General features: G+C 44.0%; 1 protein-coding gene across 2 annotated transcripts in view; it reads right to left on the bottom strand.

Annotated features, from left to right (window-relative positions):
* Positions 1 to 27,953, bottom strand: part of SMAP1 (small ArfGAP 1) — a 179,713-nt gene that overhangs the window by 78,249 nt on the left and 73,511 nt on the right. Inside the window, exons 4-6 of one of the 2 annotated variants that reach the window (XM_066604375.1) lie at positions 22,048 to 22,123; positions 4,672 to 4,749; positions 1,340 to 1,420 (exon numbers count right to left, since the gene is read on the bottom strand). In XM_066604375.1, coding sequence (XP_066460472.1) covers positions 1,340 to 1,420; positions 4,672 to 4,749; positions 22,048 to 22,123 — 235 coding nt within the window. The remainder of the gene's footprint in view (positions 1 to 1,339; positions 1,421 to 4,671; positions 4,750 to 22,047; positions 22,124 to 27,953) is intronic. The other variant, XM_066604383.1, reaches the window with a different exon arrangement.

The following is a 27,953-nucleotide window of genomic DNA, read 5'->3' as shown; positions in this document are numbered from 1 at the left end:
AACAAACACGCGATTTTGCCGCAGGAAAGCTGTATGGAAACTGTAGTATTACAGGACAGCCCTTCACGCAGAAGGGTATATGAAAAGGAGTTGGGGTCCTGCCACAACCCTTGTAAATACATCTTTGTGGTGTGTGTGTTTGATTCTTGACTCCAACCAGTTTTATGCAGTGCACGCATGTGCTGCAACGGTTTCATTTAGCTCTTGGCTCTCTCTGCCCTTACCATGTAGTGGGCCATTCCAATTGTGCCTTCACCTTCTGTCATCTACAGAACGGTTGAGCAGCCAGATGGGTGTACCGTGTGCACCTGTGTCTGAAAAGCACTTTTATGTAGATTTGTTAAACAAATCTGTTGGATTACATGAAGTTTTGCACCCTGGTGTGAAGTGGTCCTCTGCCTGTTGTGTCTTTTTGGTTCCTCAGATGAGGCTGGCACCTCTAGCCCCAGGGGAAAACCACGGCACATTCTCACCAGCTGCTTCAAGTGTTGCAATAGTATACTATTGGAAGGGGAGCCTCTTCACCTGAGGCTTGGTGGGCTTAAGGCCCATTTAGACACAACGATTATTGCTCAAAAGATGTCGCTCAAGCGACTTTTCAGCGAGAATCGTTGTGTCATTTACAGCGCAACATGATTGCTCGAGATGAGCGATCACCTTGCACTGCCAGCGGAGGATGCAGAGGACAAGCGGGATGTCCCCGCTTGTGTTCTGCACCCAGATGTTCCCCGCTCCTAGCGCCCGGCTGGTATACATCTGTGCGCTCTGTGCGGTATATGGAGAACAGAGCTGGACCTCTCTGTTCTTCATAGCCAGCTGTCACAGGGAGCGGGATACAGCTGAAACAATAGTATCAGCTGTATCCTGCTGCGAGTCCCTGATAAGGCTCATCGTTCATCGTTGTCTTTCAGCATGCTGAAAGATAACGATGAGCCTTAATGAAAACTGCACAATGTCAGTGCAGTTACACAACTATTATCGCTCAAAAGAGGGCTTTTGAGCTAATTTCGAGCGATAATTGGTGTGTCTAAATGGGCCTTTATACTAGCTAGATATCATTCACCCTACGTGGCACGCTCTCTCCTTTTTAAAATTTGTGTATAGGGAATTATGCATTTGTTTTAATGCAATAGTATATAAAAAAATATATATATTTTGGCTGTTCACTTGTTTGTAAAGACTCTAGTTAAAAAAATAAAACAAAAAAACAAAAAACAAAAACAAAAATACAATATAACCGGACATAGATCAAAGAACGTTGAAGCATACGTATGCTTTCAGAGTTCAGGAAAGTCTGCACAACCTGCCCACCAGCCAATACACAAAGTCTTCCCTTTACCTTCTCCACACCAAGAGGTTTCACTGGCTTTTCAGTCTCTCTCTCCTTTCTCTTCTCTTCCCTTTTCTTCTCCTTTTCTTTCTAATAACAGAGAAATTAAGATATGTTAATCACACGAATCATGCTGGAAAAAAAACAAAAACAGGAAACAATTAGTAATGAGACAGTTTAAAAAAAAACAAAAAACGTAATGCACAGTAGAGGAATTGGGTTTAGATTAATTTTCCACCTCTCTAAATGCAACCAGCAATGCAAACGTTTGAGGTTTTCACTCGGAGTGCCATGGTTATGTCCAGGGACAAGTATCCACTAGGCTTGGGTTTATGGAAATACATATATGTTCTTGCCCTATACATAAGTGCTAGAAGACAACAGCACTCCCTTACACATTCTCCTATAAGACCAGCATACGGCCCCCTGTCCACGGACGTGTATTCACGTCGAATCACGCCGGCCGACGCTTTCCATAGCATTGCTATGGAAAGCACCGGCCCCTGTCCACGAGCGATTCTCTGCTCGTGGCGGGCAATTCGCAGCATGGTGCGAATTGCCCTGATTCTCCGTGGTCAGCCCATCTATTAGATAGGGCTGACCGGCGGAGATTTGGCGGCAGCTCCTGCGGCGGAGTTCTGCCGCGGGACTTCATGGCAGTCGGCCTTAAGGACGCATATCTCAATGGTGTGTTAATAGAGCTGTATTTATATTTCATTAGACCACGGTCTGCACTGGAATGTTATGGACTTTATAAGGGTTCCCATTTAGGGCACGCAGATGTCGGATGAGGTGCCAGACTGTATGCTCAAGGTGTCCATACATTACATGCTGGGCCACTTACTTGAAAGTTCCAACCATCTGTGGCTTCTAGCAGTGATAACAGCCATTGCTGTTCGGGGAAGTTATACCCTTGACTAGCAATTGACTGCAGGAAGGGCTTTTGTTTGAAAATGCCTTTTGTCTTCATTAGATATACTTTTAATGCAGCCACAACATAATGGGGGACTTTATAAAGGTTTGAGTTTGGTAGAGAATCTTAAGAGTTTCATACATCAGTCTTGATGAATTTGCTGCATCTTACTCCAGCGCATATTGGTGTAAACGGCACAGAGATCTTAAAAAACGTACACCGGCTACATGCCGCTATTTTCTGGTGTGAAACATAATAAATCTGCCCTACCCCCTCATTCTAAACCCCGTTCTAGGCCAAAAGGTGAAAGACAAATCACAAGTTTCTGCGCAATTACAGCGCGTGTTAAAATCTGGACTGTTTTTATGCCAGAAGACTGGCACAACTTGCATTATGAATTACCCCCTTCGTGTGCAGAAAGGAAAGTCATTATTCTATATAGCAAAGTGGAAAAGTGAGTATTGCATTAAAGGGGATGAAATGCCCAGCCTTCAATGAAGTGTCATAGAGCCAGCCACAGCGCATTCATAGCAAAAATGGGCCATGCATTGCCATGTTGCAGGAAGTAAGGGTACACCATGCGTGTTTGTCTATCTCAGTCTTCTACCTTGTTGCCAAAGAAGGTGGCAATAACAACGCCATGGGCGCCATCATATAATTCCTTCTATCATAATATTAAATGATGCTGTGGCACAGCTCCTTTAAAAGGGTAGTCTAAACTACTGACACTTTCTCAAAGATGTAACATCAATAGCAGATTAGCACGAGTCCATGACCCGGGACCCAACACAACCATCTGTTTCCACGCTGATACAATTTATACACTGAGCAGATTTCTTTAAGAAGCCGACAGCTCCGTGCTCACTGCGGTGGCCTAGCTTGGTACTGCATGCAAAGTTCCACCTGAAATTAATAAAAGCTTGGCCTGCAATACCAAGCTGGACCACTGCAGCGAGAACAGAGCTGACTACTTTCTGCAGAAATCATTTCAGTGAATGAGCGCACAACTGATTGGCGATGGTGTCTAATTATGGAACCCCGCTAACGCACTATTGATGGCCCATCCTGAAAATAAGCCAACGGTTTACAACTTGACAACCCCGTTTACGTTTTCTTTCAAAGTGCATAATGGCAGTTTGCAGTGAATAAATACGGCATGCAGACAAATACTGCCGTCACATATAACTTACTGGCGAATGGGCATTCTGACCCAGCAAACGTCTAGGAATACCAAACACTTGTTACCATCAGGATCACTAACAAAGCTGGGCTGTCGACTAGTAGCATGTGAGATGTAGCAGCCCATCTCCCATTTGTAGACAGCAGTTATAAATATTCCAGATGAGGTATTTGATGCTGAAATACAGTACTTTTGTCACATAGTGTCTTCCAACATGGATGACTAGTGACAGAAGCTGCCTTTCAGCACAAACCTACTGAGAATTCTCTCTTGTGGAGCTCAAGAGTAGTACAGAATTCAAGCACTTCAAGGGAATCAAACAGAACAAGGACAAGAACATTACAGTTCCAGTGAGTCCTAGTGCCAGGGAAAATAAGAAACAGCCTGTTTATTGCCACATTTTAGGGAGGATTCAACTGTCTTGGAGACACAGGTTGTTTTTTGCAGATCCTATAGTGTTGGGTCTTCACATGTGCATAATCATAATCTACCTATTCATCACAAGAATTGGTAATTTTTTAAATGTACAATTAGGTGCTATATACGAGTTACCAGTCTTAGAGAATGTGGATTTTGCAAGAAATATAGGAAAATGTAATTTCAGCATTCAATTGCATTCGCTGATCACTATAAAATATATGACTTAAAGGGAACCTGTCACATTCCCACTGCACTATAAACCAAGTTATGGTGCTGTTAGAGGATGTGACAGGGAGCCGGGTGAGGTCTTTTTTGCACTCTCCTGTATAAGTCTATGGGGCCCTGTGTGGGCATGGAATTCTGCAAAGAGTCAGATTTTCAAGTGCTGCTGGGACTTCAGAGTACAACAGGGCTGGAATGCGGGAAAGTACAAAAAATACATCACCGACCCCTGCCATGTCCTCTAACGGCACCATAACTTGGTTTATGGTGCTGTGGGGACATGACTGATTCCCCTCAACTTTAGAGCAATTTTTTTTTATTATAGAGATTTCACTTAACTGTTTTATTAGGAATTTAGCTGCAAAACAATTAGCAGATAACTAACACCATCTAGATTTTTGTCACTTTTTCTCCAACACTAGGGAAGGAGCCATTGCTTCCCTTTAACTATATAATATAACCATCTGCTAGAGGAGGTGTATGTAAAACCTATATAGACAGACACACTACATCTATATTAATGTACTTGTGTAAATATGTAAAACACAACCACATTGGAAGGGTGGGGGTAACGAACATATTGAATACTTCACACTAGAAGGATACCTCCAATTTGCTTTTGTCAGTAGCAGCTTGCAGAGAAGGAGAGGATGCCGAGGGCTGCACAGCATCAGAGGAGGACGTCTGTACAGAGCAGATGAAAGGCAGAAGAAGAGAAGCAAGACAGATGATCAGAATTAGTAAACGGCAAAGCAACATATGAGCTCATTTTCTCACTATGTACGGCACCTGGAAGAGAGTCACAAGGAGGGGTTTGAGACGTGTGTATTATTCTGGTCGTATCCAAAGTCGTACAAGGACTCAAACATGCCACCTTCTGCAGTGGAGATTTTTACAACTTTGTACATGCCGCTAAACAGGCACTGCAATTAGACTATTACATAAGCACAAATTTGTTTAATGTGATAACAAGCAAAAGTGTAAATCACTTTATTTACCTAAAATGACATTTTTGTGCTTTAAAAAAAAAATAAAAAAATAAAAAAATCAGTGCTGGCCACTTCCTTCTAATTTGCTGTTCCCAGACTGTTGCCTTTTGAAATGCATCTCTATTAACAGTGACACCAATTACAGGAATGGGGGTGTTCTTTGCTTGCTGCGGTCTCATGCTGCTCACAGAAATCTAGGGAGAGTGGAGGGGCTAGAGGAGAGAGCTGCTGAGGGAGACAGAGAAGATCATATGGAGACGCAGCTGCAGCGTCTTGTAAGCAATTTACTGTCTCATAGCTACTCAATGGGAAGATGGAATACCACCTCTGCAGCGCCACCTACTGGAAGGAAACATTCCTGTAAGTTAATGTCAGACTTTTTAAATAAGCCTTTTAACAATAACAGCTGCCTTCCAATAGGTGTCAGACATATTGGTCCATCTTTACATTTGCATGTTTCCCAGAGCAGCATGGATGCCTTAAGACTCCTCACACACCTGGTAGGTGTTCTGAAATGATACCCTTCCTGACCAATAGTTACTAAAGTTACATCTACAGTGCTTAGTACTGATGCATAATGTTCTCCATGATGCTGTTACTTATGGGGATACATGAGAGATCAAGATATAAAAGATTCTGTTGTCTTACATGTGCTTTGTATGGAAATATAATAGCAGCTAGTCTTCACCCACCAGCTCAGGGAAGACTGAAAATTAGAAGGAGTTAGCAGGGGAGGAAAACTGGTGAAAATACAACACAAGATAGGTGTGTGCACATAAGGAATAACATTTTGACAGCTTATTGCGAAGAATTACTTGAAAGTGAGAGTGTGCTTGAAATGAAAGCGGTTAATTACAACAACACAGAATACTATCTCAGTAATTTGGTTCATTCACTAGTTTTCTCCAAAAATGCTTGATACCTGGAGCAACATTGGCACTTGCCATCAGTGGCAATGAACCTAAATATATATGCAAGATTGACATCCCTTTGGGTTTTATACCTATTGAGTGTCAAAACGTGATTTTTGGTGTGGCTGTTCATAACAAACATTTTACATGGAATGATTATCTAGCAGCAAATTGAGGCCACTAGTAATACATCCAGTAACAGATATATCTATAATTTGTGATGGTCATCGGTAGGTACACATTCATATACATAAAATCATGGACAATATCTAGACTTCTGTGATCTTTTATTTTTCACATCCCTCCAAGTGAACTCAAGATGCCTTCTCACAGCAACAAAGACATATTAGAGCATTAACCCTATGGAGAAGTAATGCTTCTGGCCTTAATAAACCAAGGTAGCATGTTGACTCCGATCTAATCATTAGTGCAGCGTCCAGGAAGCCATTTTTGTTCCTAAACTAAGAAAAATTAGACAATATGGCCATGAAGTGGGCTGGCAAACATGAAATTCAATACACATATGTCCAACCACATGCATTATAGAGGTTAAAAGAAAAAGAAAAGTTTGCTACAGCAAAGTGTTAGCCAGTAGAGTAAAGTGTGATTGTTCTCAGTAAGAGAAACCAAGTAATCTTGTAGATATGATACCTTCTAATGGCCAACAAAAATACATGATGTAATAGCGAGCTTTCCAATCTACTTATGGTTCTTCAGGCTTAATGGAATAGATCCACCATAAAACTTTCATATGTCTTATCAGTGGATTAAGTATTTACTCCTCTGCTTATTTTGTTCTGGTATTGTTTTGGTAGGTGCAAATTAATCACACCATGTCTGTGCCTATATATGTATGCCTCTTCAGATCTAATCTATTAAGCCTGCAGAGCCACTCCAAGCACGTTGGAAAGCTCGCTATTACATCATGTATTTTTGTTGGCCATTAAAAGGTATCACATCTACAAAATTACGTGGTTTCTCTTGCTGAGAACAATCCCATTTTTTTTATAGAGGTAAGTGTTGCTAGTCTGTAGTCCTATATGTATTTCTATAGTCAGAAATCGCTTACTTTGTGGGCTAGAAATAAACGAGGACATGAATAGCCTTCACTACATTATTGTGAACATAGAAGTATGGCGTTATCAACCAGCAAAGTGGCTTCCAATGATGTATCTGTGGGCTAAGTATTTCTTCCATTCATCCAACAAGCAGTGTCCTAATCACATAGACACGAGCTTGGCATTAACAGCTGCCGGAATGATAAATCAATGTAGAAGCTTTTTCCCCTGCAATATCAGAGTGTATAACCTCGTTTCAAACCTTCTTTGGGAATTACCCCAATGTATTAAGTGGAATGGTTACGTATGAAGCAGAACCCATTTGCACACAAAAATAGGCTCCATCTAAAAGCACTCTTCTTTCCCTTTGGTTTCTTTGTGATTTCCGCATGTGCTGTTGATCACTTTAATGGAACCATTATACTTCCATGCTCCATTCCCTGCTCAAAATACAACAGAGAAATGTTCTCCCACTGAGCACTAAATCTCCCCGGTAGTAAACCTGACATCTCTCTACTACCCTACAATGTCAATAAGCCAACCTTCAAAATGTAAGGCTTCAAGCGCACCACTGAGCTCAGGTTAAGACATATTGTAGGCTGGAAAAAACACTCTGCTTAGCTTCGGGAAATCTCACTTGGGTCTTATATTCTAAGTCTCAGATACACAAAGCCAAATTAGAATGTATAAAGAGGAAATGACATGACTTGGCCATTCTACTCATCATTATGCCTGGAAGATGGACAGGACTGCTTGGCTAGAGAAGGCACACTGACAATGAACCTCTCAGGTCATTTGCTAATGAGCCTTATGGGATCACGAGTGATTTCAGAATAATCCATTCAAAAGGAATATATATTTTTTTTTTTTATAACAAAGTCTGTAATAAATTTGGACTTTATTAAAAAGGCACAAAAAGTGAGCCACTATCTTTCCATTTCATCACCATTTTATAGGAAGGGAAGAAAATAACTTGGGGGGGGGGGGGGGAGAAGTACTTTACCCAGTTTTTACTCCTGTATATAACTTGATTTAAAACTAAAAAAATGTAAAACTTAAAATAATCCCGCCATTCTCCCAAATGTAACCAAATTAGCTTACTGCACTCATGAAAATTACAGGCTAAAACAAAAAATGTAGTCAGTGTTGCAAACAGGCCTCCCTGTACAGTATTCAGCACCCTCACAAGGGTGGAAAGCTCCCATGCATGTGGCCTGTAGCAGCACATTAGTGAGAAGCAAAAATTACATTTTTGGGGGATTAAAAACCATCAATTCTGTATACAGATGACACATTATGTGTCAGAACTCCGTTTTATACAGAGCAAATAACGAAGGTGGGAACGGACTGTAGCCCTGTCTTTAAGGATTAAGTACGGTAACCTAAGTTATCATACTTAAGTGTAGAGCCATTATAAGGCTGGGTTCCCGCAGGATGGAAATCTCATGGAATGTCCACAGCGGGACCACACTGAAACTCCACAAGATTTCTACAGCGGACAGGCTGCTACAAAACCTACACCATTTGGCGTCGGTTTGAAGCGGCATTTCCACCTGTATTCCACTGTGGAAATCTCTCCCCATAGAGAGAAGAGAGTCCGCAGCAGAAACGTAGATACACTTAACATATTGCGAATTTGAATTCCGTGTCACACATCAGTTTCCATGTGGCTTGTCCACAGCATGCAAATGAAATTTTTGCAAATCTCAACCACTTTGCTGCTTAGTCTCAGGCTTAACCCCTTCCAATCCTCTGTCTGACGTCTAAAGACATTATGATTTAAGACTGTACAGCTCCGGTAATGGAAGACGTCCGTCGAGGTTCTCTTACTGTATATTGCCAGCCTCTCTGCTGTCAGAGCCTATCCAACGTGTCACCTCATGCAGTACTGGTTTTAGCCAGCAGATGGCACAATTTTATAACCGTAGAAAAGAGTAAGCCCCCTAGGAAAACCAGGATACAAATTGGATTGGAAAAGGTTAAGAATTAGAGATGAGCGAACGTACTCGTAATGAGTACTTACGCACCCGAGTACCGGCATTTTCGAGTACTTCAGTACTCGCGCGTAAAGATTCGGGGGGCGGCGGTGCGGGGGGTAGCAGCGGGGAACAGGGGGGAGCCCTCTCTCTCTCCCCCCCGCGCCGCCACGGCGCCCCCCGAATTTTTTCGCCCGAGTAAGGAAGTACTCGAAAATCGCGGTATTCGGGCGAAAAAGGGGCGGGGCCGAGCACGTTCGCTCATCTCTATTAAGAATGCGTGTGGAATTTCCATGTGGACTTTAAAATCCTAACAGTAATTCCACCCTGTGTGAGCCCAGCCTAACCATATTGCCCAACAGTTTTAAGATAAAGGCTCTACACAGATACGTATCGTACCAGCTAAGGCTGGCTGTCCACAGGCGATAGTTCACAGCAGGATTCGTGACGATAAATCACACACGGATCACGCCTAAAACGCTTTCCATAGGATAACTATGGAAAGCGCAGCCCGATGTACACGAGTGGGATATCAATCACGATTTTCCGCAGTGATAGGTTCATCGCAGTGACTTTAAAATGATCTCCCGCGGCGGAAATCCGCTCAGGAGAATCTGCCCCGTGCGTGGACAGGCGGCCTAAGTATAGTCGTATAAAGTGGTCTTTCCAGTTCCAATATCACTGTAATTTGTTGCGAGACAGAATAAGCTGCAGAGTGTGCACATGAGGAACAACAACCTTTCTGGCCATTAACTTATTAGGATCCTGTATTTTCTCCATTTTCTCCTACTGCAGGGTGTATGTGTGATATTCAATTCTCCAAGAACTGGTGGGAGGAGACTGGTTAGTATGCCACGTTCTATATATTAAGCAGAGAAGTGCAAATTCTTGTCTTTGTCTGTAGCGCACACACACACACACACACACACACACACACACACACACACACACACACACACACACACACACACACACACACACCATCATGTAGGACAGTGTAGAGCAGTACTGAGCAGTGGAAATGTGAATAAATAGCAGCATAATATCCTACTAGAGCTAATGAGTTCAGTGTGTGATGGTCTCTCCATCCTCCTCCTCTCCTCTCACACAATTCAATGAACAAGGTGACTAATTCTTCTCTTCGTCCTTTTCCTGTTATGCCATCATGCCCTCTCTCCAGTAACACACTTGACAAAGGTCAGCTTTACTGCTGTGAAGCTGGCGATGAACTAACCTATTGCTGCGTTTTTGCACTGCGTATGACAGCGCATTTCCTGCATGCTATTATGCGCAGTCTTTTTTCTTTAGTTTAAATCTCCCAATCAGTCACTTCGCGACTATGCGTATCAGCGGTGCCAATACACAATGGGCAAACCAGCACAAGTCCATGCATTTAATTGCCCGTGAATTACTGTGTATCGAATGCGTAATATGCTGTAAACTTACGCTCGTGTGAGCCTGGCCATAAAGGGGTATCCAGATTTTCAAAACTTATGGCCTCGCCTCAGGATAGGCCATCAATGTCTGACCGGTGGGGGTCTGACTCTTGGCGCCCCCACCAACGTGCTGTTTGAATAGGCCACAAAGCTTCTGCAAACACAGCACCCTCTGAAAAGCTGTTAATACGCAGAATGCAGTAATTTACATTGCGGTCATCCTGGGTCCTGCAGCGTCGTCCCACTGAAGTGAAGTCAAACTAATTTAGCAAGTAGTCTCCATGGCAACCGTTTCGAAAACAAACTGTTTTTGAAAGAAGGCAGCTATGTTTTTCTAACAAGTGCAGAAGTAATCCTAACCGCAATGTTAGTTATGTACTGCTGTAACATGCCAAGGCTGCTGAGCTTTACGCTGCTGTTTGTGCTTTGCTGGATTCAAACCCAATTAGGTTACTTCATACAACTGTGAAATACATTTTCTGTTTAGCAGCAGGCTTTAAAATGATACAAAAGTGCAAAAGATAGTCTCATTAAATTCACTACATAATTGCATGCCTACTGTTTTAACTGCAGGGCTTGTAGGTTTGCTAAAACCCCCAAAATACACTAAATAGTCCATCCATCGCCGCTAACTGAATGTGTGTCCACAAGACTCCATTTGCTCCGCGCAAATCAAGCACCAGGTATCCTCCATAAGAGCGGCGCACAGCGGTAGAATCATAACGCCATTCAGTAATCAGAACAAACACCCAGTCATACAATTATAACACACCTCGGGAGGCTCGTTAGAGTCACCAGCGTTCAGCTCCGAGCACTGGAAGAACTCTGCAATCATTGGACAGCTTACACTACACTCGGGTTAATTGAAACTTGCAATTTAATGACAAGTAGTTTTTTCCCCAGTAATTTTAAAACAAAAATTGAGAAAACGTAAAGAGGATCAAAAATATCAATAAAGCATGCGCAAGTCCCAAGTTGGGTGTCATGGGCAAGTCCTATAGGCCTGGAAGAAGTCACAATAACTCAATTACTGTCTCCACTGCATTTTGTTACCTCTGCCATATCTTACTTTACATTTTGTGCCCGTGTGCATGAGCCCTCACGGATTCCGCGTGGGGAATCCCCCATGGAATTCGCCCAAGCCCCCTGCTGGAGTCCCTGCTTACCTGTCCTTTCGTCTTTTCTTCTGTACTGCAGATGGGCCGCCAGGGCACATGCGCCGTACAGATTTCCCCCGTGCTGTAGGTAGGCGATGACTCGGATTCCGCGGCCTTTTCACAATGATGATTGCGGAAGGGCTGCGGATCGGACGGCTTCCATTGACTGCAATGGAAGCAGTCAGCGCGGAAAATGCTCTAAAATAGAGCATGCCACGATTTTTCATCTGCGAGCGGAAACCGCAACTGGTTTCTGCTCATGTACATGAAAAGTCACTTGACTCAGTGTCAATAATAGGTTTTGAGCCTGCGTGGTGCACTACACGTACTATGTGGCCTGACATCCTGTATATGCTTTTTTTGGACAAGACTAGCACTAAGCAGCCGACCCCTCAATAAAAGGAGGGTGTGAGTGGTTGTTGATCAGTGCCTTCACCTGTGCAATGCTCCTCCATGTAGCAGCCTGGCTGTGTGTTGAGGGATGTGGTGTACATACCTGCCCTCTTGTATCTGTATATCAGTAAGTATAGGACTGCTTGCTGTGATTTGTTTTTGTCTGCTTACATTTTCCTTTTCTATGGTTTTGAATACTGCACATGCCCTTCACAGTGCAGTATGTGCAGCACATACAGAAGAGGTGCGCATGTGTAGCCTATAAGGGGCAGTCATAGTAAGGCGCATGCTGATAAACCCACATAGGATACAGTGATGGAAAGGCTTCTCTCAGACTAGAAAAACAAGCTTGCTTTCTTGCACAAACACCCCTACATCTATCCATGGGAAGTGTCTGGCATTGTAGCTCAGCCCGTCATCACCTATAATAGGACAGGTCCCAAGGAGTTTGGGGGGCTGATTTGCATACTTACCTGACTCCCTGTAGTCTGTGGATATCAGCATGTGGACAGCGCAGTGGACTCCCCTCTGTCGGCTGTGCATCCACGCAGTGTTCTTTACAGAAGTGCGCATGCACAGCCTGTGAGGAGGAGTCTGCTGCGCTGTCCGAGTGCCAACTTCCACAGGTGGCAGCGTGGTAACAGGGAGCCAGGCAAGTAAGCAGAGCACATCCGCAGGCTCCTCGGGACCTGTTCTATCAGCTCCATAACTAAGTCTATGGGCTCACAGGTGATGACAGGTTCCCTGTACAGTAAGATATTCTGAGTTACAATGACACACACAACTTATGGACCACTGTGGCATGGTTTCGAATTCTAGGGCAACTCCTTCAACTGGAAGTCAAATAAAACTTTCATATAGCATAAAACCATTGGATTTTAGTTCAGACTTGTTTGTGGCGAATCCTCCATTACACAGTCCTGCATGTAAAGGACTCGCGTCCACCGCACATGGCCTGCTGCTTTATATGCATGAGTATAGTTACTGAAGAACACATCTAGATAATCCCTAGAACCTCAGGTTTTACAGGCAAGAAACCTTGCTATTTAAAATAATAATAAAAAAAATCTTCATTTCATATCCCAAAGGAACAACTGTCTCATCTAGTCAACAACGCTGCAACTTCAAAGCAGGTCAGGTTTATACATATTAATCTACAAACCATTTAAGGCTGAAAGCTGCATCCAGAACCTGTGCTGTAATAAGAAGGATCTCTGCAAATATGTTACATATCACAGATACCATATATACTTCTAGAACAAAAGGACACTTTTAGGAAAACATGCCCCACTAAACTGAAGAAGTGGGTTTACTAACCATTTCACCAGAATGTCTCTACAAGCCTGGACATCCTGGGAAAGCAGAGGGGTAGGCAATCACATACTCCCTCCCTACTGGTTGACAAGAGACTGTGCAAGGCAGCATGGGAAGTAATGGCAAGAAAGTCAGGACATTAACTACTGGCAGAATGGGGCTGACTAACTGAAAATCCGAACTTAGACAAGTTATTCTGAATATTTTCCCACAGAATTATATATCAATCAGCTCAAGATGTCCGGCCTTATAACATACTGCTGGCAGATCAAAACGTATGTTCAATGTGACCAACTCCCTTTAAGTGGTCAGAAGTGTCAGTCTAATCAATTCAACTTTAAACTAGACCATACGTATAGCGATGGCTTTAAGAAGCAAAATGATGTATTTGAGACTGTAGATCAGCAACTCCTCCTCCATATACTCAACTCAGTTGGCCTTAAAGGGGTTGTCTCGTGCCGAAATGCAACATTTTTCTTTTAAACATACCCCCACCTTGTGCAGTGTTAAAAACAATCCCTTTTTTTTTTTTCAAAATAACAATCGCTTACCTGCATCACCGTTCTGCAGCTTCTTCTTTTAAAGATGGCCGCCGGTCCTTTTCCAAGGATGCACCGCGGTTTTCTCCCATGGTGCACTGCGGGTCTTCTCCCATGGTGCACCATGGATTTTCTTCTCCTGTCTTGCGTTCCACTGCCGATACAGCCACCTCATTGGCTGATCGGCAACACGTGACGCAGGCGGAGCTACGATGATGCGGAGAAGAGGGAGGAGCCAGCACGCAGCTCGTGAGCCCGGAGGGAGACAGAAGAAGAATCCTGCGGTGCACAAGCGCGACTGTTCGTGAGACTAAGAAGCAGCTTTAGTCGGCGCCATGGAGACGGGGACGCCAGCAACGGAGCAGGTAAGTGTATAACTTCTGTATGGCTCATATTTAATGCACAATGTATATTACAAAGTGCATTAATATGGCCAAACAGAAGTGTATAACCCCACTTGCTTTCACGGGACAACCCCTTTAATGACACTGCTCTCTTGAATTTCCTCCTACTTCTCTGATCACTCATTCACTGATCATTTGTAGGGTCTACTTCTTCACATCTTTCCATTGCTGAGGTGTTCCTCAGGGTTTATTTCCAGGTCCTCTCCTCTTCTCCATCTACACACCCCCTACTGGACAAACCATTAGCAGATTTGGCTTTCAATAGAATCCTCATTTCAATAGCATGCTGATAAGTCTTTGGCTTTACCCAGAAAGAAACGAGATAGGAAGATGAAACTTTACATTTATTCCACATACTCTCCACTGATGTCAACACACTTCTTAAATCGGTATTGCAAGTTCTGTAAGCCTTGCGAAAAGGAGGATTTCGGTTGTGCCTCAAACCAGTCATCTGTAGCAGCCATGGCATCAGAAATGGCGTGAAATTTGGTACCCTTGAGGTTTTTCTGCAGGTTTGGAAACAGATGATAGTCGGAGGGAGCTAGATCTGGTGAATAAGGTGGGAGGTCAACCAGCTGGAGGCTTGGTTTTTGCCATGTTCGCTTGTGCAGTGTGAGCAGAGTTGTTGTCTTGCAGGAACAAGATTCCTTTGGACAGCTTGCCGCGCCTTTTGGCCCTCAGAGCTGCCTTCAATTGGTCCAAAAGTTCAATGTAATACCTTGCATTGATGGTGGAACTATTTTGAAGGTAGTCCACTAGCAGCACGCCTTCCTTATCCAGGAACACAGACACCATCACCTTAGTGGCTGAACTTCTTTGGGCGAGGAGAACCACTGTGCCTCCACTCTTGACTGCTCCTTTGTTTCAGGGTCATACAAATAAATCCAGGTCTCATCCATAGTGACCAGTCAATCCAGGAAGTTCTTATCAGTCCGGAAACGCTGACAAACGGACCGGGAAGTTTTCACTCGCATGCTTTTCTGATCTGTTGTCGAACATTTGCAGATGGCTTCTTCATGTTCAAATGTTCATGGATAATGACACAAACACGTTCACCAGAAATCCCTATGATGTCTGCTATTCCTTTAGCTGATTCTCCAGTATGAGGTTGTGAACAGCATCGACGATCTCCGGTACAACACCCTCTCTTGGTTGTCCAGGACGTTTCTCATCATTGGTGCTGAAGTGGCCCATTTTAAATTTGGCAACCCAGTTCTTAACTGTAGAATATGAAGGGCATTGATCCCCCAATGTCTGACACATATCACCATGAATATCCTCCGTGGACTTTCCTTGCAGAAACAAGAATTTTACCACTTCCTTGCTCATTAGCTGTGAATATCGCCTTAGACTCCACCATTTTGTTTTCCCACATGCCAAGATCACTGTTGCCATAAGCTACAAACACAAAATTTTGAAAACCTATATTAGACATAGAAGGCTTTCATGTGATGTCCACCAGAGGCTGCCTCACCTGATGTGTCCAGCACTAAGTGTCCAGCAACAAGTGTTTGATGCTGTTGAATGATGCAGTTATACAGCGCAGTTCGACAGAGCAGGAGACAGGTAACATGCACAACTGTCCAAAGCCTGAAGGGAAATACTCTCCTCTTTGCACTATTCTCCTTCACTATCCTCTTTTCAAGCCTTCACTCTTTCTTCCAACGACCAGCCCCAACACACTCCATCCACATCAGCCCCTCCCTCCTCTCTTCACCTATGTATGGCTCCCATGCACTGTTCAACTTCCTAAGACGCTTTCAACCCCCCAATACTGCAAAGAAACACCTTAGCCACCCACACAAATCCCCTAGCCATTTGCTTACCCTTGCTACTCTGCTACTCCTAGCTGCAGGGGACATCTCCCCCAACCCAGGCCCACCCCGTACTGTTCTCTACCAAAATGCCCCCCCCTGCCCCATTCAAATGCGCCCTATGGAACTCCCAATCTGCGTGTAACAAACTCCCAACTATCCATGACCTTTTCACCAGTAAACGCTTGAACTTGCTCGCACTCACGGAAACCTGGATACAGCAGTCCGATTCTACCTCCCCCGCTGCATTGTCCTATGATGGCCTGCAGTTCTCCCACACCCCCAGATCGGATGACAGACGCGGTGGAGGAGTAGGCATCATCCTCTCCCCAAACTGTACCTTCCAGGTCATTCCCTCAGCTCCCTCGCTTACCTTCCACTCCTTCGAAGTCCACACCCTGCGACTCTTCCGCCCACTCCCTCTGCGTGTCGCAGTTATTTACCGCCCCCCAGGTCCTGCCCGCCTGTTCCTAGACCACTTTGCTGCCTGGCTCCCCCACTTCCTATCCTGTGAAATCCCAACCCTCATCCTTGGTGATTTCAACATTCCTACTAACAACTCTAGCTCCTCATCTGCCTCCCGGCTTTTAACACTTACCTCCTCCCTTGGCTTATCACTAATTTCTGACTCACCCACTCATAGAGATGGTAACATTCTCGACTTAGTTTTCCTCCGTCTCTGCTCTGCTTCTCACTTTACTAACTCCCCCCTTCCACTCTCAGATCACAACCTTCTCTCTTTCTCCATCAGGCACCCTAGCATCTCTCCTGACCCTCCTATCTATCGCACCTCTAGGAACCTCCAGGCTATCCGCACTAAACAGTTTGCCGAAACTGTTCAGTCCTCCCTATCGCCTATCTCTCGCCTCCCCTGCCCTAACCTGGCAGCCGAATATTACCACACCACCCTCAGCCGTGCCCTGGATGAAGTGGCACCGCCTGTGACGCGAGCCGTCAAATGCAGACCACGGCAACCCTGGCTCACGTCCCAAACGCGCTTCATCCGGCGGTGCTCTAGGTGCGCCGAGCGGCTGTGGAGAAAGTCAAAGCTGCTGGCAGACTTCCTCCACTTCAAATTCATGCTTAAAACGTATAACCTAGCCCTTCACCATGCCAAACAAGTTTATTTCACCTCCCTTGTCTCCTCACTATCCCACAACCCTAAACAACTCTTTGAGACCTTTCACTCCCTCCTCAGCCCCAAGGAACAGGCCCCTGCGACAGACCTGACTGCCAGGGAACTAGCTGCCTATTTCAAAGAAAAGATCGACCACATTCGAAAAGAAATCTCTGAAAGCGGCATGGTTAGCCCTGATCCCAGTTTCATCAGCACTGCATCCAGCACCTACTCACTATCTACGCTAGAACCAACGACAGAGGAAGAAGTCTCCAGGCTCCTTTCCGCTGCCCGCCCCACCACCTGCGCTAGCGACCCTCTCCCCTCTCACCTCCTCTGCTCCCTTTCCCCAGCTCTCATTACTCACCTTACCACAATTTGCAACCTCTCCCTAACCTCTGGCACTTTTCCCTCCTCATTCAAACACTCCATTATATCCCCTCTGCTTAAAAAACCAACCCTTGACCCGACTAATGCTGCCAACTACCGACCCGTCTCAAACCTCCCCTTTAGCTCCAAATTACTGGAACGCCTGGTCTACTCCCGCCTTACTCGCTTTCTCTCTGACAACTCGCTCCTCGACCCCCTCCAGTCTGGTTTTCGCTCTCTACATTCGACCGAAACTGCCCTTACAAAAGTAACAAATGACCTGATGACTGCAAAGTCGAGAGGTGATTACTCCTTACTAATCCTCCTTGACCTGTCTGCTGCATTTGACACTGTCGACCATAATCTCCTTCTCACTATGCTCCACTCTATTGGTCTAAAGGATACTGCTCTCTCCTGGTTCTCTTCCTACCTCTCTTTCAGTGTTTCCTTTGCTGGTTCTATCTCTGCTCCACTTCCTCTCGCTGTCGGGGTACCCCAGGGCTCGGTCCTTGGTCCCCTTCTTTTCTCTATCTATACTGCCCCAATTGGACAAACCATCCACAGATTTGGCCTCCAATACCATCTCTACGGTGACGACACCCAACTATACACCTCCTCTCGTGAGATCTCTGGACCATTCCTCCAAAATATCACCGACTGTCTGTCCGCTGTCTCTAACACTATGTCCTCCCTTTTTCTCAAACTAAACCTCTCTAAAACTGACCTCCTTGTCTTTCCACCTTCTAACCGACCTCCCCTCAACATCTCCATTCCAGTGTCTGGCACCATTATAATCCCCAGACAGCATGCCCGATGCCTTGGGGTCACACTGGACTCTGACCTCTCCTTTGCCCCCCATATCCAATCTCTGGCCCAAACATGCCACATGCACCTCAGAAATATTGCTAAAATACGTCCGTTCCTAACCACGGACACGCTAAAGACGCTCGAGGTTGCGCTCATCCACTCCCGGCTTGACTACTGCAACTCGCTACTCATTGGCCTCCCCCGCACTAGACTTGCTCCACTCCAATCCATACTAAATGCAGCAGCTAGACTCATTTTTCTATCCAGTCGTTATTCAGACGCCTCTGCATTATGCCAGTCGCTGCATTGGCTGCCCATCCACTGCAGAACTAAATTTAAACTGCTATACCTCACTCACAAAGCTCTGCATGGCGCTGCGCCACCATACATCGCCTCCCTATTGTCAGTATACCACCCAGCGCGCTTACTCCGATCAGATAACACCCTCAGACTAAACACCCCTGTAATACGAACCTCTCATGCTCGCCTACAGGACTTCACCAGAGCAGCACCCATCCTCTGGAACGCTCTACCCCAAGGCATCCGGACAATTCCCGATGCACGAAATTTCAGACGTGCCTTAAAAACGCACCTCTTCAGGGAAGCATACCAAATCCCCTGACCTAGTCCCTCGCCCCTCCCTATGGTGCTCCACCCTGTTTGCCTTCTGATAAATGATCTGTACATAAAATTTCCTACTGCCTGTGTTCCCCACCCCCTGCACCTCCTGTACCACCCTCAACCCATTTGTGTCTAACCCAATGTATCTCACATTGTAATTGTTGCAATTGTTGTATTGTTTTGCATTTATCCATGCCTGAAAGCGCTGCGGAATAAGTTGGCGCTATACAAATAAAGATTATTATTATTATGATTAACATTCGTTACCATAGAAACAAAACAAGAACCAACAGCCAAAGACTCATCAGCAGCCCCCTAGTACTTTATCTGAAACTAAACCTTTCAAGAATGGAACTTCTAAACTCCTCCAAAGCAGTTCAGTGCTGCACCATCCTACATATCTTGCTTCATCAATCTACTACCTTACCCATGTACCCCATTCTGTTAATGATGTTAGATTAAGTTTTGCCAAAGTCCGAAACTTTGGGGCCTCCCAAGATTTCTCCGGGGCCTCTCAAGAATTAACATTGCAGTTTTTACTGTAGCATGTGGTAGAGATAATAAATAATAATCTTTATTTGTATATCGCCAACTTATTCCGCAGCGCTTATTCCGCAGTAGAGATGTACTGAAATCTCATCCACACTGCTCGTACTGTAAAATACTGCAGATTTCCCATAGCATTTGTGCTACATGAGAATATACCCTAAGGATTCTTGTCTTACAGCCTCAAAAAAAACGTATAAAAAAAAAGGACAGTTGACAAAGTTATGGGATTTCTATTTTAACAGTTTTTGATAGCTGCATTATTCATTTTGGAGTAAAAATACAAAACCGCCAATCAGAGAAATCAGTTTAAGAGGCTGTGAAGTCTTCTATCCTTCCTGCATTCATCATTAGTCACAAGCTTGTGGGGTGTTTGATGCAAAATGCTGGTATTTTCACAGCTCAAGTAAAATGTATGATCTGTGTTGCATGTCTATTACAAATGAAGCTTAACTGTGACCCACTTAGCATGGAGAAAAGAACACTCAGCATTTAAGTAGAAAAACTAGATTTTATGGTCCACATCTGAGAATGGATATAAGTAGGTATGCATAGATTACACTGAAAGACCCAAGATAAAATGTGTATTTCTAATATCATTTTAACAGTTTTTAGCTCTAGAAAGAAAAAAACATGTGAATCCTAGTGAAAAGTTAGAATAGCAAACAATAATGGCGTGGATTTATGGTTTTAGTAGAGAAATAGATGTCATGAGAATTGTAGTAGAGCCAGAACAACTATATAACAGATCTAAACTAATGCAGACTTAAAATTACATGATTTCAGCATTTTTTAAAACCTGGAGTAGCTGCAAAATACTGGAAGGGAATAAACAAAGCCTCAAAAAGGAGTGCGGTCAGAAGTTTTGACGGTACAAAACCAACAATAGCGCTAGGTAAGAGTCATTGAAAGGCATCTAAACATACCTACGTGGACGGTATCCTCAGCAGCACTCAGAAAGTGAACTTTTACAGAAGTGCAGAGCAGCCCTGCTCCCTGAAGTGCTCTCAGCATAGAGCTGATCAACAGCCGTGGCATGCGAGCAGGAGCGCAATACAGCTGTCAGTCACAGAAGCAGGGAGGGGCTGTTGAGCAGCTCAATGCACTTCAGGGGGATGAACCGCCTTCACAGCACTTGTGAGGATGCGGTATGGTGGAATAAAAGTTACTTTCTCAATAATGAGGACATAATAAAAGCATTGACACGGGTAGGTTGAATCCCCCTCTCCACAGCTCACACCTAGTGCCGTCAGCTGTTTTGCATGATCAAAACTGCTGACATACTTGCTTTGAAAAATCTACTGTGACATAGATACTGTGTACAACACATAAATGAAGTGAAAGGCTCCGGTGTATGGGGAACATAAATAACAGGATGGCTGCCATGGATGCTATCCAGCATTCGTCATCACAGACATTCATGTTAAAGAAAAAGTAAATGTTTATTATACTTTTTTTTACTGGATGGTGTGAGAATGTATAGTTTTTACTTAAGAAGTTGGAAACCATAAAGTAATTCAAGCCAATATAAGGCTGGACACATCTGTATGCTGTGAGATGTGCAGGTTCAAGCTCTAAGGCTGCCTGCATACTGGCAAGAAAATCGTGCGTGGCGAGACGCACAAAGATGGAACCCCTTCGTTTGAATGGGTTCATTCCCATTAGCGATGTTTTCCTGCATGGCACTGCAATGCAGGAAACCTATTGCATGTCCTAACTTTCTGAGAGATCGCCCATGGTTTTCAATGGGGCCGGTAGCAGCAGCGCCATCCCCATTGAAAACAATGGGAGAACTCAGCAATCCTCTGCCTTGGCTGTGATAGCCACGGCGGGCGATTCCTTCATTCCCACAGTGATGAAATGCTGTTTTCATTGGACAACGCCTTGCATCCAGGGGTTTCCACTAGTGAAAGAGTCCCAATTCATACAAGTCCCCTATATAAAGTCACGGTGATGAGTAAAGAATAAAGACAACTCGCCTGCTTATGTGTCACTATTGCACTGGACAGAGAATTCTACTCATGTTCTAAAATGGAGAAAGTCCAGCATTGGGTTAAAAGTAGAGATGAGCGAGCATACTCGCTAAGGGCAATGCTTGCTCGAGTAACTGCCCTTAGCGAGTATGCTTGCTCATCTCTAGTTAAAAGCTTTCACTCTTTATTAGATGATCTGGACAGACATGGAGTGACAAAGGACATGTGCCCTCTTACATGTTTCAGGCAAGCATGTTGCCCTTAAGTCATAGTCTAAGATCAAGGGCAAGATGCTTGCCTGAAACATGTAAGACGGCACATGTCCTTTGTCGCTCCATGTCGGTCCGGATCATCTAAGACTGAAAGCTTTTTACCCAACGCTGGACTTTCTCCGTTTTCCTGGGCAGTTGTGGTTTCCAGCCGGTCAATGCATGGGAGCCACTGCAGAGGAGCTGCTTTCTGGTTTGCAGTTCTCATGTTCTATACAGGTTTCAAAAGCAAGCAACAAAAAAACTTAACTATTTGCAGCTGTGGTTTATTTTTCTTTGGCATACTTACACTGATAGTGGTTGCAGCATTTCTGTCATAGTATTTTTTTCTTTCGTATTTATCCCTGATAAAGAACTCCACTGATCTGGTGATTTTATTAAGGAAAGGCAACAATTGGTTGTAGAGCGAAAAATGAAGAAAACTTTGACAAAAACAGAGGTTTCATGAAGAAAAAAATACTACTAATAGTAATACAGACAAGGAATGCAATCAAAGATACAATAGAACGTGAAATACATTCTCCCGGTTGGCTGAATAGGGTAGGCCACTGAGATACATTCTTTATCGCTGTATGGTTACCTTTATGCAGGATTTCTTGAAACTAAACATTTGTGTAGGTAGAATGTGTTAAAAAAGCAGAACAATTTAGTTACAAGAGCTTCATTAGGCAAGGGGGTTGGATGTGTGTCTAGAAATTATGAACAAGGCGCAAACTAACTATAGAGGCTTGCTCACCTCCATAAATTAACCACAAGAATAATTGGGTAGGCCTACAAAGAATATCACAAACCTGAGCAAGTTCAGAGAAGAGCTACCAAGATGGTAAGCAAATCATGTCCTATGAAGAACAGTTAAAGGATCTGGGAATGATTAGCTTGCAAAGAAGGCTGAGAGGAGACTTAATAACTGTCTATAAATATCTGAAGGGCTGTCACAGGGCAGAGGGATCAGCCCTATTCTCATCAGCACAAGGAAAGACCAGAAGCAACGGGATGAAACTGAAAGGGAGGAGACACAAATTAGATATTAGACAGTGAGGGTGATCAATGAGTGTAGCAAGTTGCCACAAGAGGTGGTGAGTTCTCCCTTAAACAAAGGCTGGGCAGACATCTGTCTGTAATGATTTAGTGAATCATGACCCTGGAGGTCCCTTCCAACTCTACAATTCTATATTTTATTCACAAAAGAACACATGGAAGAAGTTAAAAGGGAGACATTTTTCCATTTCACTAAAAAAAAAAATATCTTATTTAGAAATTGATGGCAGCAACACATCTCAAAAAAATAGGTACAGGGCTTAACAAAATAAATAAAGGCTGGAAAAGTAAGCGGTCAATTTACACGTCACATACATAAAAAGAGAATGTTAAGGCAGATTCACGTGACCATATGCATACTTGCATGTGAATGAGCATAGCATTTTCACTGAATGAACAATGCTTTTTTGCATGTGCATCAGCAAATTTTACAGTGATTTTTGTGCCTGCAAGGCATGTACATTTGCGTGCGGCAAGCAAAGATGCACCAATTGAAATGGCTTATTGGTCAAATGAGTTCCAGATGTGTTCTTTTTCCAGCGGAATTCTGAAACTTATCACTCATTCCCTAGTGTATTGTGTGCACACTTGCGCGCCCCCACTGACTTCTATAGGGACCTTTGCTGCGCAGGAAGTTTGAGCAAGCTGCTTTTTTTTTATTTTTAACGTCTGAATGTGCAGGAAGATACGCGTATGTGAACAGACCCATTGAAATCAATGCGTTCCATTCTCTGCACATTGAGCACATACATTTTGCATACGCAAATACATCCATATGAATCGGGTCATAAAGAGGTGAAGTCTCAAAAGCAAAAGGTATCAGATTCACTAATCTGTGAAAAACTACATCTAAAAATTGTGGAACAGTTTCAGATAAATGTTCCTCGATGTAAAATTGTGAAGACTTTGAACATCCCACCATCTACACTGCATATTAAAGGATTCAAAGAATCTGGAGAAATGTGTCCAAGGAACAAAGTCGATGGCCAATATTGGTTGCCGGTGATCAGGTGGCGCTGCATTAAAAACAGGCATGATTCTGTAATGCAAATCACTGCATGGGCTCAAGAATACTTCCAGGAATCATTGCCTGTGAACACAGCTTATATATCAACATAATCCTGAAATACCGGCATCTTCTGAGGCAAACTGGAAAACAGTTTTGTGGTTAGAGGACTCAAAACCACGGACGCCATGTCCTGAGGACTTAAGAGCAGAAGGACCATCCAGCTTCAGGACACAGTTCAACAGCCTACATCTCTGATGGTATTGGGTTACATTAGTGCTTCTGGCATGGGCAGCTTACGCATCTGAAAGCAGTATTTAGAGGTTTAAGAACAACATATGCTCCCATCCAGATGTTTCTTTCAGGGAAGGCCTTGCATATACATCAAGACAATACTAAACCCCATGCTGCATTCATCACAACAGCATGGCTTCGCAGAAGAAGAGTCTGGGTGCTGAACTGGCCACCTGCAGTCCAGACCTTTCACCAATAGAAAATATTTGGCACATTACGAAATGAAAAATCCAGCAAAGACGACCCAGGACAGTGGAGCAGCTAGAATCCTACATCAGACAAGAATGGGGCAACATTTCCCTCCCCAAACTCCAGCAATTGGTCTCCTCTAGAGATGAGCGAGCATACTCGTCCGAGCTTGATACTCGTTCGAGTATTATGGTGTTCGAGATGCTCGTTACTCGTGACGAGTACCACGCGATGTTCGAGTTACTTTCATTTTCTTCCCTGAGAAATTTGCGCGCTTTTCTGGCCAATAGAAAGACAGGGAAGGCATTACAACTTCCCCCTGCAACGTTCCAGCCCTATACCACCCCCCTGCAGTGAGTGGCTGGCGAGATTAGGTGTCACCCGAGTATTAAAATCTGCCCTCCCGCGGCTCGCCACAGATGCCTTCTGACATAAATCAGGGAAAGTGCTGCTGCTATAGGGAGAGCGTTAGGAGTTATTTTAGGCTTCAAGAACCCCAACGGTCCTTCTTAGGCCATAGAAATCGCAGATCGCACCTATGTGCGATCTGCGATTCCTGTTCTCTTCTCTATATGCGCTCAATGGGGCCGGCGGCAGCAGCGCCGACCCCATGGAGAACATATAGAAGACAAATCATTCTTCTCTGCCACAGCTGTAACAGTTGTGGCAGAGAAGAACGATGTTTGCCCATTGAATTCAATAGAGCCAGCAATACAGCAGGTTCCACTGAAAGCAATGGGCTGCCGGCAATCGCGGGATGAATTGTCGGGAATGGCTTAAATATATAAGCCCTTCCCTGCAATTCATCCAGAAATGTGTTACAATAAAAATATATACCGTATATACCGGCGTATAAGGCGACGGGGCGTTTAAGACGACCCCCCAACTGTCACCTTATACGACAATGATGTCATTGAATGGCTGTGATTGGCTGAAGGCACGTGTGTTTTCTGGAGGCGGGGATTTCAAGCCCTGTGTCCAGAAAGCAATGCTCTGCCGGGGACCAGGAGGGAGCAACAGCCTGCAACAGCGCTGCAGAACGCCAGGAGAAGTGAGTAATGATTTTTATTCTTTGCTCCGCTGTATTCCCGGCGTATAAGGTGACAGTTGGGGGGTCGTCTTATACGCCCCGTCACCTTATACGCCGGTATATACGGTATATATTTTTATTTTTACACATTTCTGGATGAATTGCAGATTCCCGACAATTCATCCTGCGATCGCCGGCAGCCCATTGCTTTCAGTGGAACCTGCTGTATTGCTGGCTCCATTGAATTCAATGGGCTAACATTGTTCTTCTCTGCCACAGCTGTTACAGCTATGGCAGAGGACAACGATCTTTATGCTGACAGTGGGGGAGTGGGGGGGGGCACTCTTGCCGCTATTGTGGCTTAATAGTGGGACCTGGGAACTTGAGATGCAGCCCAACATGTTGCCCCTCGCCTGCCCTCTCTGTTGCTGTGTCGTTCCCATCACTTTCTTGAATTGCCCAGATTTTCACAAATGAAAACCTTAGCGAGCATCGGCGATATACAAAAATGCTCGGGCCGCCCATTGACTTCAATAGGGTTCGTTACTCGAAACGAACCCTCGAACATCGCGAAAAGTTCGTCCCAAGTAACGAGCACCCGAGCATTTTGGTACTCGCTCATCTCTAGTCTCCTCACTTCCCAGATGTTTACAGCCTCTTGTAAAAATAAGAGGGGATGCTACACAATGGTAGGCATGGTCCTGCCCCAATTTTTTTGAAATGTGTGTCTGCCATCAATTTCTAAATTAATTTTTTTAAGTGACATAGAAAAAAATTTATCAGCTTCTGCTATATGTTCTGTTGTGGATAAATATGGTTATATGAGATTTCCAAATCATTACATTCTTCTTTTTTTCCCCATTTCCATTTATTTTTATTTTTCACACAGTGTCCCAACTTTTTGGGGGGGAATTAAGGTTATCCTTTCAAGATGGAGATGTACTTGCAGCACTTCTTTCTCCAGAACCAGGGTCAGATAATGTATGTTGGATTCTTCTGACTACAATATTCTGGATTGAGTGCCACCTCTACCCAATGGGCAAGGTAGAGTAGTTGGACCTGGTTGACATACTCCCCCTGATACATCCTCAATAATAACAACCATCAGTGCAATATCATAGTTTCACAGAATCGCCCATTAGCTATATTGCCAATACTGTTTAAACATGCTAATGGAAAGCAAAGCACTCGAAAAACATTTGTTCTAACCTGCTGTATAAACCTTTCAACAGCAGAACACTGCAAGCATACAAACACAAAGATAATTCAAAGCACATCGTTTTAAACATTGTAGCACAACAGATCAAGGTTTTGGGATATGTTTTCTTTGGGGAGCAGCATCTGATTATGGAAAGTCACTGAATTTTGGCATTATCTGATTTATTCTTTGCATTTCTGCTTAATCACAAAAACCCCTCAATTGTCTTATGAAACATTCATGATTTGGAGCAAAAGTTAAAAAAAAAAAAAAATCTATACTTCAACTACAAGAATATTAAATAGGACAAAATATCCCCTTAGCAAGTACAGAAGCATCAGAGGCTGCTTTGAAAAATAAAATAAAAGGAACCCGTGTTTTGATCCTATGGCAAAACAGAAAGAAAATAATGCAACAAGAATCAAATCTAACCAAATAGAGATTCTGTCAAATATAAGTAACGCTACTTTCACACCTGCGTTGGGGTCGGTTCAAGGTTTCCGTCTTTCTGTTGAGTTTTTGAAGGAGAGAAACAAACGGAGGAAAAAAACGGATTTACTTTTTCCCCATTGACTTCAATGGGGGTTAAAGAAAAAAAGCGAAACGGAAAGAATGGATTGCTACCATTCCGATAGATTGCCTTTTTTTGTTGTTTGGGGGGGGGGGGGGGGGCACTGCAGACCGCACTATTTTTCCATCCAAAAAACCCCAGAAACCTGACAAAATGGGACCCTAAGGCACTTTTTTTTTTTTAACACCCCATAGAAATACTTTTTTCAGTTTTTTTTTTTAGTTTCACTCCTCCAGAAATGGAGCAGGGTCTTGGAAAGCCTGAGCAGAGGACTGACGTAGGCGTGCAAGCAGTCTAAGGTAATAAACTAAAAATGTTCATACAAGACATAATATACTAAGGAAATAACTACGGCAGCATCTATATCATGAACTATGAAAGCATCAAAGGAAGCCTTAAAAACCTATTTGAAAGTCGCTCAAGCAGGGACCAAAGAGGTGTCTGACTACCGAAAGCCCGAGGTTCCATCCAGTGTTCTTTCCTACTGCCCTTTTTAGCAATTCAGTCAAACCGGCTGGGCGCACACTGAAACGCAGTGTAAACCCAGTCTAACTGAGGCGGTTCAAGAGGTCCTATTAATCCTGTACATTAAAGCCACTTGTACTTTGGGAGCTTCATCTGCATACAAAAGGCCTTAAGGTGCTTTTACACGGAACGATTATATTTCAGACTCACGCGATCCAGCGAGAATCTGACAGATTATCGATCAGTGTAAGTACCTGCGCCGACCGAGAAAAGCTGTATGCAGAAAACTAAACGACACATTATGCCATGTCACTTCTAAATGACTGCCTGCTTACTGTAAATGGAAACGGACGGGTCAGACCGATCTGACTGCTCCGCCTCCATCCAATCAGTGATGCTCGTTC

This window comes from Eleutherodactylus coqui, chromosome 1 (assembly GCF_035609145.1).
Source record: "Eleutherodactylus coqui strain aEleCoq1 chromosome 1, aEleCoq1.hap1, whole genome shotgun sequence".
In the NCBI taxonomy this organism is placed as follows: domain Eukaryota; kingdom Metazoa; phylum Chordata; class Amphibia; order Anura; family Eleutherodactylidae; genus Eleutherodactylus; species Eleutherodactylus coqui.
Note: the sequence above shows the minus strand (reverse complement) of the source record. Positions and strands in the feature narration are given on the sequence as shown.